The sequence below is a fragment of the Hemitrygon akajei genome, chromosome 32 (assembly GCF_048418815.1).
Source record: "Hemitrygon akajei chromosome 32, sHemAka1.3, whole genome shotgun sequence".
Taxonomy (NCBI): domain Eukaryota; kingdom Metazoa; phylum Chordata; class Chondrichthyes; order Myliobatiformes; family Dasyatidae; genus Hemitrygon; species Hemitrygon akajei.
Window position 1 is genome coordinate 23,745,892 of NC_133155.1, and position 15,032 is coordinate 23,760,923.

The 15,032-nt window shown below is 38.2% G+C and overlaps 1 protein-coding gene across 2 annotated transcripts in view; it reads right to left on the reverse strand.

The window, feature by feature from the left end:
* The window catches only part of rspo1 (R-spondin 1), a 169,783-nt gene extending 156,302 nt beyond the window's left edge, over positions 1-13,481 (reverse strand). Inside the window, exons 1-2 of one of the 2 annotated variants that reach the window (XM_073034718.1) lie at positions 12,981-13,481; positions 8,557-8,972 (exon numbers count right to left, since the gene is read on the reverse strand). In XM_073034718.1, the coding sequence (XP_072890819.1) occupies positions 8,557-8,647 (91 nt within the window). In that variant the 5' untranslated portion in view covers positions 8,648-8,972; positions 12,981-13,481. Of the gene's footprint in view, positions 1-8,556; positions 8,973-10,051; positions 10,205-12,980 lie in introns of those variants that run through there. The other variant, XM_073034719.1, reaches the window with a different exon arrangement.
* Between the last annotated feature and the right edge of the window lie 1,551 nt (positions 13,482-15,032).

Below are 15,032 nucleotides of genomic sequence, written 5' to 3' on the forward strand. Positions count from 1 at the left end.
AAATCTTTCAAATGGACTTGATATCTTTCTCTGGTAGCATGTCCAATACCACTTACATGATGTCATCTGCCTGATAAGCACTGGACTCACAGGCAGTATCCAGATGATTCATCAGTATCATTTGGCTCTCTATCCCTCCATCCGCAGTGGTCTCTGCCATCGCAGGATAAATGAAAGCATTTAACATTCCATTGTTTGCCTCAGCTTTGAAAATGAAGTATATTAATTTCCTCTCAGGGTTAAAGCTCAGCTTTGAACTTTTGGGGAAATCATTTGCGGAGATGACGAAATTTCATGGAACAGAGAAATCAGGGGCTTATGATCTGTGTAAATGTACTTAAGGAACTGTTACCCTCTAAACGTGAAGGCTAAACCTTTCCTCTGCTCTTGTCAGTGCTCTGGACATAATTCTATCAGCTTTGCAGAACTATCTTTTATCTAATGGGACAAACCAGCAACGACAACATTTGGTGATATACCACAAGATAAGATTAGCTCTCTGTCTGGACCAGCACATTATCAGACTGTAGCAATTCAATGGAATTTACAAAATCTTTCTCTTGTGAGTCTCATCCCACTTCACATTCTTTCACTGCAACCAGCTCAGTGGGGTAGGATTTGATATGAATGCTAATAATAACTACTGTGTCTTAAGATCTGTAACACTAGTTGAGAGAGGAGCATAGACAATGCCTTTTACCATCTTCTGCATTGGATATAGTTCTCTAGTGCCCACACAGGGTCCCGATTACTGGACTTACATTCTGAAATACTCAACACCAACATCCCTTCCCTAATTCTTTCTGCAGATGTCCATCTTTTGATGTTCTTATAAGCAGGTTATCACCTAAATGTATAGTGCAGCCCATAGCAAGCCTCGCTGGTACTCCAAAATATAGCTGGTGCAAACTATACTCAGAAGTGTAGTCAATTATATGTGGACAACTATTTGCGTGCATTAATAGTTGAAAACTTCTTAGACTATTCCTCTAAACTATTTGTTGATGTGCGTAACCAACTCCATGAGCAGTGGCCTTCCAGACAAGACTGCGAATGTTGAACGTAGAACAATGGAATACTACAGCATAGTACAGGCCCTTCAGCTCACAATGTTGTGTCGACATTTTCACCTACCCCAAGATCAATCTAACCCTTCCCTCCTACACGGTCCTCCATTTTTCTATCACCCACGCACCTATCCAAGGGTTTCTTAAATACCCCTATTGTATCTGCCTTTACCACCACCTCTGGCAGGTTATTCCATGCACCCATTTTTCTCTGTGTAAAGAACTCCCCTCTGACATCCCCTAATACTTTCCTTCAATCACCATAAAATTACTCCCCCCTGTAGTAGCCACTGCTACCCTGGGAAAGTCTGTGGCTATCCATTCAATCAATTCCACTTATCACCTTGTACAGAAATGGAGTACTCTTCCAGGAATGAGACGCAATTAACAATCATATTGTAGTTTCCACAGATCCTGATGTACAGTATTATCCATTCAGAGGGTCCAACAGATTCAATTGTTTACTTCCTGTCATCTTCAAGATACCATCATCATAATGGCAATCTGGCAGGAGGTACAGGAGCCTTAGGTCCCATACCACCAGATTCTGGACCAGCTATGACCCTTCTGCTTCTGAACGAGTGTGGGTTAACTTCACTCACCTCAATGGTGAAGTGACTCCACAACCTATTGACTTACTTGCAAAGGCTCTTCAACTCAATATTATTTATTTATTTTATAACTGCACAGTTTGTCATCTTTTGTACAGTGATTGTCAGTCCTTTTTATTTATAGTTTTTCATAAATTCTATGGTGTTCCCTGTAAATGCCTGCTTGAAAATTAATCTTAGGGTAGTATGAAAAGAAATTTGAACTTTGAATTCAGGTTCTGTCTCATTACATAAGTCACTAACCTTTGTCTAGAACAGAGGATCCCAAACTGGGGTTCATGGACCTTATGCTTAATGATATTAGCCCATGGCATAAAAATGGTTGGGAACACCTGATCTAGAAGAAATGTGATGAAGTCAGTATCAACATGAATATTGGCTTGGCTTCCAATCAATGTACCTGACTCATTTTTGGAAAGCCGCTCATATCACCAACGTATCTCACTATCTAACCATGGTCTATGATTTTCCAGTCCAGGGGAATTTCTGTCAGTCTCTTCCTTCCCAATAGGTTTAGTCCACACCCTTCAACAAGGGCTAGTTGTATTTCATTGTTACACGACGACTTCATTATTTTCATCTGTATAGACTATTAGATTCAGCACTGCCATTATAAGTTCATTGAACATAGAACATTACAGCAAGGCACCAGTCCCTTTGACTCATGATGTTGTGCTAACATTTGAATCTACTCTAATATCAATCTAACCATTCCATCCTGCATAGCTCTCCATTTTTCTATCATCAAAGAGTTTCTAAGTTTCTTAAATGCCCTAATGTATCACCCTCTACCACCAGACCTGGCAGGGCGTTCCATGCACCCACTTCCCTCTCTAAAAAAGATACCTCTGACCTCCCCTCCCCCTAAACTTTCTTACAATCACCTTAAAACTACACCCTCAGTATTAGCCATGACTACCCTGGGAAAAATGTCTGGCAAGCCACTCATTCTCTGCTTGTTATCATCTTGTATACTGCTATCAAGTCGTCTCTCATCTTCCTTCACTCAAAAGAGAAAAGCCCAAGCTCACTCGACCTATCCTCATAAGACATGCTCTCTAATCCAGTCGGCAGCTTGGTGAAGCTCCTCTGCAGCCTCTCTGAACTTCTGCACCTTTCTATCACAAACAAGGGAAAATCAGCAGATTCAGGAAATCCAAGCAGATTCATGCAGAGGGTGATACATTAGGGCATCCTTTCTATAATGAGGTGATCAGAACGGTACACAATAATTTAAGTGTGGTCTAACCAGGCCTTTCTCGAGCTGTAACATTACCTCATGGCTCTTGAACTCAATCCCTGACTAATGAAAGCTAACACACCGTGCACCTTCTTAACAACCCTACCGACTTGTGTGGCAACTTTGGGGAGGGGGAATCTATGAATGTGGACCCCAAGATCCCTCTTTTCCTCTGCACTGCTAAGAATCCTGCCATTAAACCTATATTCTGCCTTCAGATTTGGCATTCCAAAGTGAACCACTTCCCACTTCTCCGGGCTAAACTGCATCTTCTAAGTCTCAGCCCAGCTCTGTATCCTGACAATGTCCCATTGAAACACATGAAACCTTCTACACTACTCACAACTCCACCAACTATCTAGTCATCTGCGAGCTTACTCACCCACTTTTCCATGTCCTCATCCAAGTCATTTACAGTATGTATAAAAATCACGAAGAGCAGGGGTTGCTGGAACAGATCCCTGTGGTACGCCATTGATCACCGACCTCCAGGCAAATGCTCTCCATCTACAACCATGCTCTGCCTTCTATGTGCAAGCTAATTCTGACTCAACGCAGCCAAGCTACGCTGAATCCCATGCCTACAGTCTTACTGAAAGAGCCTGCCATGGGGAACCTTATCAAAGATCTTGAAAAATTACATATACACCACATCCACTGCCTTTCCTTCACCAATATGTTTTGTCACACCCTCAAAAAATTCAATCAGGCTTGTGAGGCATGACCTGCCCTTCACAACGTGTTGCTGACTATTCCAATTCAAACTGAGCTTTTCCAAATGCTCATAAATCCTGTCACTAAGTATCCTCTCCAATGATCTGCCTACCAATGAAGTAAGGTTCACTGGTCTATAATTGCCAGGGTTATCCCTACTCCCTTTCTTGAATAAAGGAATAGCTTTTGCCACCTTCCAGTAATCTGGTACCACTCCTTGGCCAGTGGCGATGCAAAGACCATCGCCAAAGGTGCAGCAATCTATTCCCTTTAATTTTATGGTAACCTGGGGAATATCCTTCCTGGTCCCATCTAACCCATTTGTCTCTAAAAGCATTTTCATCATCAGCCTGGTTCCTCAGTTTGTGCTCAACACAGTGCCAAGCTCAAATGTTACATCTCTGACATTCATTTTGCTGTTTGCTTGCTTCCTGTAGTAACCTGGGGTATATCCCATTGGTCCCATCTATCCCAGCCAGCCAAGACTGTGTTTTCTTATTCAGCCTGGTTCCTCAGTTTAGTGGTTCACCCAAGTGCCAAGCTCTAATATCATGTCTCTGTGATTCACTTTGATGTTAGCTGATCAACAGTTGCCAAATCTACCCCCCATTCTCATTAAGGGACCTTCGCTTCATATTTTTCATTTGCTTCCTTAATGCGCTGAGAACGGTGGAAGGTTAGAAAATTAGGGGCACCTTCTTTTAATTGGTTTCGTTTTGTTAGTCCTAATTTATGTTTTTTCCCCCCTGCAAGTTCTTGAGAAATGTCCTTTTAACTTACTGGCTTAAGAATTCACTTGTCTGAAGCAGCAGTCAGATGGCGTATGTTTTCTTCCCCAGCAGTAGCAGCCCTTGTTGACCTTCTTGAGATGATGTTTGGTTTGCCTTGGAGAAATGAGTTTTATCCTTTGTCCACAGTGGATGTCATTACATGGAATTGGCCTACTCACAGTTCCTGAGTACTTTTGCTTGCCAGTTTCACTGATTGGACAATTCACAGTGGACTCCCAAAGTCAGATACAACTCTTGACAATAGCTATTTCTAAATACAGTTACGATTAATTCCACCCCTTAGCACCCGAGAGAGTGTATTACCGTAATTATATTCAGTATTGATTGCTTACAATCTCTTACTGCCATTGTTTTGCTTGATAATAAATAAACTTTTGCATGATCTCACTTGGTTTTGGCTTCAAGATTTTTTATAATAAATCTACCAAACCTCATTTCTATTATTGGAATTTTCTCATTAACTCTGTGTAGGAGTTCTCAGTACATTAATTTGGAGAGATCCCTGTTTATTTTCATTAACGTTACATATTACCTTACAATAGTCCTCCCATGTCTGGGCTTTGGAGTCAATTTGTTTTTGTAACCATTTCTCTTTCCTTATTTTTTCACAACATTTTTCCTTACACCAACATTTTTTAAAAGAGTTTCTTTGCTACTTAATTATTGTATGTGTCACAAATATGTACTGTCTTAACATTTAACATGAGTAGAAAAGTGAGCTGTGTCCTTTAGGTAGTTTATTTTCTTTAGGCCTGATACAAACACAGCCATAACAGAATTTAAACAATATGGTGTCTGCTGAAATGTGAACAGTGATAGATAGATAGATAGATAGATAGATAGATAGATAGATAGATAGATAGATAGATAGATAGATAGATAGATAGATACTTTATTCATCCCCATGGTGGCAGAAGTTAAGTTCTGAAGCATCGTGACCCATATCTTGGAGGAGAAAAATATCAAATCTGGGGCGGCATAGCAGTGTAGTGATTAGCACAACACTTTACAGTACAGGTGACCAGGGTTCAATTCCCGCTGCTGCCTGTAAGGAGTTTGCAGATTCTCACCGTGACCGCGTAGGTTTCCTCCGGGTTCTCCAGTTTCCCGGTTGGTAGGTTAGTTGGTCATTGTAAATTGTCCCACGATTAGCTAGGATTAAATTGGGGAATTGCCGGGTGGTGTAACTCGAAGGCTTGAAATTGTTTATTCTGCACTGTACATCAATTAAAAAAATTAAAATAAATCTACACATTCTATTACATAAATTGCATACATTACTATATATTCTAGTTCCGGATAATCTATGAGGGAAACATCCTCTCATCATCCACTTGTCCATCCACCTGAGGATCTTATATGTTTTGGTAAGATCACCTCTCAAACTGTATTCTGAGTGGTATTGGCCTAAACTGCTCAACCTTACGTTCACCTCTACAATGTAGGAATCAATCTAGTAAACTTTTATACTTGCTTGTCATGACAGTATATACTTCACTAAGTATGTAGATCATACTACGTAGCCTCACTAATACTTCAAAAAGCTGCATTAAAACTTTATATGTTGGTAGCGATGACAATTGCTTCAGCTTTCCTAATTATGCATGCTGTCATTTTGTGTTTCATATATAAGAGCCCCCCAGATTCCTTTGTATAGCAACATCCTTTGGCCCCATTTTGTTCAAATAATTATTTGTTTTCTTTTTCATTTTTTTTCCAAATTGGATAACCTCACATTCCCCTGTGTTACACTGCTTCATCCAAATTTTTGCCACTCACGTAACTTATCTATATCCCTTTATTGGCTCCTTCTGCCCATCTCGTAACTTGCTAACCTAGTTATCATTATATACTAAACAGATCTATTTACACTACACTCAGTGCTTTCAACCAAGTCATCTCTATAGATTATAATTAGTTAGCCCCTGCATTGATCTTGTGGAACCGCATTAGTTTCTGGCTGCTAGTAATGAAAATGACAAATATAACCCAACACACACTGTTCTCTATTTGTTAATCACTCTCCAGTCAATGTCAATATATATTAACCTCATCAATGTGTTTAGGTGCCATCTTTGAATGCTAAATGGAAACCCAAGTATATTACATTCACTGATTCTCCTTTATCTACCCTGCTTGTCACATCAGTAGAACACCCAGAACAGCTTGCCAATCACTATTTCTTTTCTTTCATAAAACAGTGTTGGCCCTGCTTCATTGTCTTATGATTTCCTAAATGTGCTGCTATTACCAGCTTAAATTTAAGCATTTTCCCAATGTTAATTGTCAGACTAACAGACCAATAGTTCCCTGCTTCTTGACTTTGTGCTTTCCTGAATAATAGCATTCTATTTAATAGTTTTCCTCTCCCGAAACCTGGAAACATTTCTGGTCTACATAGCCACCGCTTTTAAAATCCCAGATCTGATGCAAGTCATCATTTCCAAGGGTTTTGTCATCTTTTTAGCCAACTTAATTTGCCTAGTACCTTTTTCAGATCGATTGACATTACTGTAAGTGTGTTCTTCCTGGCAGATTCTGGCAGAGGCAATATATTGAACATAAAATGGAATATGAAACATAGTTGACCTTAAGAGGATCGAGATTTTGAAACTGCTTTTTTTTCTGATTCATTCTTTGTGAATTCCTGGATAATGAAAAACACTAACCAATTGGACTTATTGCTCAACCCTTTCTTCAATTGGTGCTCCTACTCTGAATATCACCAAAGGCAATTAAAATGCTTGGTTTTAACTCTTAAGAGAAAAATACGGTATTAAATAATTTTATTAACTAGCAACATAGCGTTCCATCTTCTGGGAATATCATTTGGTCTCAGAAAACAATTTGTGTATGGAAAGAGACATACTTCATTTCATTTTTTCCTCTACATACCTTCCAACCAATAAATTGTGACTCCAATATAAACACAGAACCTCCTCTTGAATCTAAATGACAACAGCTTTTTCTGCACTTGTTGGTCAATATACCCCTAGTGAAACAATTTGAGAAAGCTTTATGCCTGAATTCACATTCACTAGAAATTAAATCAAAGAGTCTGAAATTTATTTATCTGCAGTGATAGAACTGGTTAACATTGCGTCCTCTCACTTGTAAGCCTCTCCGCTATTTTAAAACAGCCCAGTAGTTGAGTACATTATAATAAGGAAGAATACTTTTGCATAAGTTATTAACTGCTTGATAGCACGCTGCAGTATCTTCTAGCTTACTGTAACCCAACAGAGGGGACCCTTGCTTCTAGCTCAAAAATCACTGAGCAATATGTTAACTTGTTCACATCACCTGTGCCAGACCTCTGAAACATTTATCCATCTTTTTTCATGCCTGTTTGACCCCGATCAATTTTTCATTATCATTGCTGGGAATATGCTGACAAATATTAAGTATTCAATCATTTGTTTTTTTTTGAAGAAAATTACCCAAATCTCTCCCTTTGTTACTTTGGTGAAAACCTTCAGTTATCAGGCCTCAGCAACCAAAAGTTATTCCGCTTTTTTTTGCTTCATCAAAATCTCTTAGAACTTCCAACTATAAAATCTTTTCTTAACTTTTGATGTTCTTGGAAAAAGAACTTCACCCTTTCAAATCCTCAAAGCCTCAAATCAGCAATGCGATCTCAGAAAATCCCTTCAGGACCGTCTCCCTACTTTTGGCATTCTTTCTAAGCTATATTGCCAATAAACAGGATGCACTGTTCTAGCTGTAATCTAACAGATTATTTCCATCACTCCAGCATTTCCTCTTTTTGTTCTCCACACATTTTATTCATAAAATGCAGGATCTCACAAACTTATCAACTGTTCGTGCCAGTTTATAAAGGGGAAAAAAAAATACAAGTTTTTGTTTAGAATAGTCAGTGATGGCATTTCATTCCATTTTATTAATCTGAAACCATCCACAAAACCCACAGGAGCAGCATTTTAAACTACTGTTCCCTCAGGTTTTCTGGATACCTACATGCAACTTTAGGAACTTGCTTTCAATTAGGAAACTTGCATGGTTTTTAATATACCAATAGTAATAATTGTTTCTCTTGTTCACCAACATAAGCAGAAAGCAGCTTAATCAAAATTGAACAGGTATTCTCACAGACAGAAAACTCTGCTACTCACTTCGCCTTTGCCTCCTTCCCTTCAAGACATGGCCGCCGGTGTAATCCATGGAGTTTAAAATGATCACCACAAAAAAGAATCCACACTGCATAGTAATAACTGCACAGCTCTGCCTCTGTTCTAGATGAAGACTGGTGCTGATGAAGGTAGGATCAATACCAAAATGACACTTGTGATACTGGGTAGTCGTTTCTAGAGTGAGTCATAAAAGTTTGGCTTAACACGCAAGGTTTTGTCCACATGCACTCCCCACAACTGGGACAAGAGGAAGCTTATTTTCAGGTATAACTCCATGGAGCTTGCGCGTTGATGGAAAATGCTCTGTTAAAATCCATTCAGATGTATTCTACATGAACGCAATGTTTAGTGGCCACTGTGTACCGCTCGAACAGATGCGGAAATAAGCAGCTTGCAGTCTGAAACATAATCATCCGGAAACATCAATTAGAATGTTCACAGAATATTTTCAGTTAAACATTAAAAATATGTTCAGATATAAAACTGATAGAAGTAGGTCTTTATCTTTTTTTCTAATTCTTTTTAAAGAAGTGATGCTTGATTGACTGTCAGGAATGAGTTAAAATAAAGTCAAGACAGAAATTCTTGGTATTTTCTTACGAAATGTAAACATTAAGTCCCACACAATTACTTTCAGAAAGTTGGTTACATTCAGGAATGTAATTTTCAACACTTTCACACTTAAACATGATGTCTCAAAGTTGTGCTTCTAGGAAGGAGCTTTGTTTCACCCTTGGCAATGCTGCCCACAGCCACCTGCACGTTAATATTACTCAGAAGCCCTTCTTATTGAGCACTTGATAGATTTGAGTAATTTACTGATAAAGCATTAGTTAAACGAAATTAATTTTATTGTCACCTCCTGTACATTATTCATCACAGACCAAATACTATAGTTTTAAACCAAGAGGACAAGAAATTAACTGAAAAAGTTTGTCAGAAATTATTATGCGCTCCTTTATCTGTTCGTTTTTGAAGGTTACGTCTTTCTAACCCTGTCCAAGTAATTCCATTAGTTTGAAAATGTTATAACATTTGAATCGGACTCTGTACAAGTGTCATTTTCACAATATTAACAGCTCTAAAATTATTATTTCTTCTTTATGAAACCTCAGTATCGACAAATAGCAGTGCAGGATTTCAAGGAGCAGGTTACAGATTGTAAAGCATAGACTGGATCAGATTTGATGAGGGTAAAGCTTAAAATTTGTTATCACTGTCACTCTTTCTCCAAGTTATCTTACTGGAAAGACACATAGTCTATCAATTTATTGTTTTCTAATACACATGTTAACAAAACCTAGAGATGTGATTTCATAGATATTTTAAAGAAACACATCACAGATCTATTATGTAACTTTGAATTTTTAATATATAGTTTTATACAGTGAGTTACATCACCCATAAAGAATATTTTAGTTAATTATTTTTCCCTTATCTAGCAACCTCATGTTAAATACAAATATATTGCTCTTACCGCTGTGCCTCCAATCACCGCTCTTCAACGTATGCCTAAAGTCTCTACAAACTTAAACTGCAGCTACGATTAATACTGCTTTCTGATCAACTGATAGGAGGTGTGTTTCAGGGAGGGCAGTGGGAGGTCGTATGATGAAGCTGTTTCTGGTTTAGCTTCACCTAACCCATCCTTCCCCAATCAACCCCGAACTGAGATAGATTGCCGTGCTGCAATATAGTGCTCCACCTAGCAGTCATGCCAAGAATTGCCAGGGTTCATTCAGTACAAATGGTCAGGGCTGAATATACCAATCTGGGATTCAGGCTGACAAATCTTATGACTTGGAATTTAAAATTACTGTTTCATAAGCTGATAATACAGCCATGCATTCCTCCAACAATAATTGATCAGATATTTTTAAATGCTGATAAACATCAATATTATAAACAGATAAAACATAAATCTTGAGAAATACTCTATTTGGTGATAGCATTATGAAATGGTGGACTCAATTTTTTTGAAAGGTTTTTTTTTTGGCCTGTTTGTTTATGAAAACTCATTGCTTATCCAGGAACACATACAGTAGTAACCATCTTGGATCAATTTTCAGAGTTTATTTAAAGATCAGGGCAAATGTACACAGTCGGAAAGCAAAAACATGGTTAACAGACATCTGGATTGAAAAGGGCAGCTCAGAACATGCAGGTGAAAGTAGATCTGCTCAAACTATTGTGTTTTTGCTTCCCATGAACAAACTGCAGAGGCTGTTGACACACCAAGTATAAAATTCTTCAAATTAATCAGCAGTGTAAAAGTCACAGCTACAATTTTAATCACCATGCGGCAATGTGCATGACAATATGCATATTATAATGGACTGAATCTGAAAGTACAAGTTAACTTTTAAAGCACGAATAAGTGGGGTGAACTTCTATCTTTATAGGTTGTGTTGCAATATAGCTGGTTAGATACCTTTACAGAACTTATCTCAGTTTCCGATGGAAGCTGGTTTAGCCAACAATTGAAATCAAAACTTATCAGAGAATAAGGTTTAAACGGCATGGTTTGGAAAATTAATTGTGATGTTTCTAAATTATACCTGCACCTTTCCTTTCAAGGTGGTTTTGATGGCTGTACTACTTGTTAAAATGATTCATAGTCTACACATTTGTCACTTTTATAGGTGGAGGAAGGAAGATCTCAGTCACAAATTACATGATAGAATCAATTAAATTTGCAGCACACTATCCAGTAGCTAGCCTGTCAGTTATATGACTGTGTTTTCCCCTATGTGATTATGGGAAGATTGGCTGCCACTTTGCTGTGGGCTAATGCAGGAGGATATCCATTGATATCCCTTCAGTAAAACCCACTATCTCTCCACTATGACCCTAAAGACTTCAATATCTATATTGCCTGAATACAGGGATTCCCAGCCTGGGGTCTACAGACCCTTTGCTTAATGGTATTGATCCATGGCATAAAAAAGGTATGACCTGAAGAACCCCAACAAAATGCATAGGACCTTTCTTAGGGTAGCTATATTATGTTTATTGGTAGTTTCAATGTTGTTTGCACAGGCAGTCAACTTGTGGGATACTTGTTAGCAAAGTAAGTATTACCTGATCACTTATTTACAAATACAAGTCAATTTGAACTCAAGGGAGATTTTAATAATTAAGGGAATGAGGGAAAAAAAGTCTCCCATAGCAAGTATAGGTGAGAAAACGATGTTGAGATGAATGAAGTTATGCCAGTTGAAAGTGGTCATTTAAGAGCTTTCATGAATCTTTGGATGGAAATAGAGTTACTGAAATTGAGGATGTGGCAAGTTTTATTTTCTGACAGAAGTTCACAGCTTAGATAAGTACTGATATCATGAAGATAAGTAGATAACTTTATTTTAGATATGGAATGACTTTCAATCAATTTTGTCATAATTGCCTGTAATACTCTGTATGTATTAGTATAAACCAACTTAATTTAGTAACTCTGTAGCAAAACCTATTACACACATTTTTAAAACTGATTCACTAGGCATGAAACCCCCTGAGTTAACTGAAGTGCTCTCTTTATAATCTACCTAATACTACTCCCTCTGACATCAATTGAAGGTAAAAATTAGACGGAGTATAAATTCAGTATTGCAACTAATCTGTTCAGTTTTCTGATGAGCAAATTGGATGGCAATTGTTCTCATATGCCAGATGGAACATAATCACAGATTATAATTCATGCTACGAAGAGTTCACTTGCTTGCTGGCTTTGCGCATTTTAGCGCAATGCATATTTCTTACAATACTTTTTTTTTAACCTGTTGCGTTTCTATTCTCAGCCACAGTAGGAGAGGTGATAAACCAAGATGGTCTGCTTCACCAAGTGGGTTGTGAACAACTGAAGGGAAGAAACAGCTCTGGCACATTTTAGTGTGAGATCTGCAGAAGGGAGTAACAATATTGTAGACAATGTGGTACCTCACAAAACCGCAGCCACAAATTAGTTTCTCTAAAGATCTTACAGAAATAATCCTGTCTCTAATAAAAATATGCTAAGACCAATAACTGCAAGGCTGCTTGTTTACTTCAGCCTCCTTTGCTGGTTTAGGAAGGTCTATTTTTCATTCTCTCACCTTTGACCACTCTGCTACCGTCTTTGGAACGGGTTTTTTTTTGCATTAGAGCCCTGGGATTCTCCTTTTGACTGAACATGGAAAATATTATTAATAATAAAAGCTAAGTTTAAATCATTAACCCTTACCTCAGTACTCAGAAATGCACATTGGATACGACTTACATGTTTTACAGTACGCAGGGATGCTGTGCTTTAGTTCAGTATTTGTAAGAGCAGTGAAAATACGTTTGTAATGTGGTTATCATTTACAGAAAAATAGATACTGCAATCTCAATCCGAAACACACTTCTGTAGCTGAAATAACAAAGTCTCTTACCTGAATATTAAAAATCAGCAGCTGTACCATCAACAGGTGTCGAAGAAGATTCTTTTATTTGTTTCTTATCTAAGCAAAAAAAAAAAAACTTCCGACTATCTCTTCAGTTGCAAAACTTCTTTTTTTTGTGTGTGTGGTCTCGGTATTTTTCAGTCTGCAAAAGTTAGCTTTTAAATTGCTTCAATTTCAGCTTGACAGCAACCATAGCAGCATGGCTATAATGAAAAAATATTGCTTAATTTTACTCAGCTGTTCGAAGCTGAGCAGAGACACCGGTACTCAGCACTCCAGAGATATGAATGGGGAAAAGCCAGTGGGGATGTGGAGCATCTGAGTACTATAGACAGGATTTCCTCCAACAGAATCTTCTGTCTAATTCATCTCACCCAATAAAGCTTCTTAATAACAACTTAGGTCATTTTGTGGTGCAAGAAATCCAGCTTTTGATTCAGACTCTGTGCTCTCAAAACACTGATTATAGCTCAGAGCTCACAGCATCTCGCTTTGAATAAACAGCCAGCTCTCAGTCCAAGCTGAACACATTTAGTCACACCTCTTTACATTTTCATGCCAATCAAGTGGTCAAAGGGAAACCCTGGACTGGATCTGCATTCAAGCATTCTTCATTGGTGTTTCTATAGCTAAATAATGTTCCAGATTTGCACGGTTTTTCTGACACACTGATACGCTATTTCTTTGTAATTTGCTTTATGCTTCTTCAGATTTGTAATGCGAATAAAAGTTTAACAACAAGGCCTTAAGTGAGTAGGCATGGCCCCCCCATCACCCAGTACATCTCCTCTTCTCATTATACCCATTAGAGAGGAGCTACAGGAGCCTGAAGACACACACTCAATGTTTTAGGAATAGCTTATTCCCTTCCACCATTAGATTTCTGAGTGGACAATGAACCAACCCATGAACACTATCTCACTATTTCTCTTCTCGATTTGATCATAACACACATGAACGGACCATGAAATCATAAACATTACCTCTCTTTTGCAATAGCTATTTATTATTTTATATTTCTTATAACTTGTGTTTTTTATATATATTGCACTGTACTGCTGCTGCAAAGCAACACATTTCATGATACATGTCAGCAATATTAAATCTGATTCTGATCAGTCTGAAACTTATGATAGATCTCTAAAATATCATTCAGAATCAGAATCAGGTTTATTATCACCAGCATGTGTGGTGAAATTTGTTAACTCGACTGCTAGGTAGTGTTGTTCTGCAAAGGTGTACACAGGAGCAGTATAAACCAATAGCTATGCTTTTATTTCATCACTCTCAGCTTCTACAGTTTTTGCATTGAATTTACATCACATAGCATGGGCAGAACAGCAAATGTATGATCAACAATTTAGTCAGTCCTTCCTCCATATGAGGATATAACAAAGAATTACTTCATGCAACACAGAGCCACAGCTAAACTCATTTTACATTCTGGCTTTTCAGACAATAGCTTGTGTCAAATGAAAAGTTTCCATAGAAAGTGCATCACTTTTGGCACGATGCTTTCACATGACAATAACCTTTAGCGGGGGTCCAAATGTGTCATTTGAATAAAAGTCCAGTATCTGTAAAAACAAAAGCTCTAGACTACAGGATGAAGCAGGTGGAATTGCCATAGAAAGGCCAAGCTGAGTGGAAATGGTGTCAGGACTGGGAAAGATCAGTTTTGGAGTTACTTTACTGCGAGTGTACTGGATCAGGGAAACAAGCTTCTGGATGCTGACAGACAAAGGGAAGGCATGACTGAAGATTGGCACTGAACTCAGCTTCGGGAGCTTACAATCATACCGTCAATGCCACAGGCAATTTACTAATGTAAGTGAAGATTGAAGGAGGAGCATTTCATTTAAAAGGCCACATGATAGAGATACACAAGATGATAAAGAGTCATAGATCGTGTGGTTAGCCAGAGATTTTTACTCAGAGCAGAAATGGCTAATACGAGGGAGTATAAGTTTAAGATGATTGGAGGAAAGTACAGAAAAGGTGACAGAGCTAAGTTTTTTACACAGAGAGTGGTACATGCAT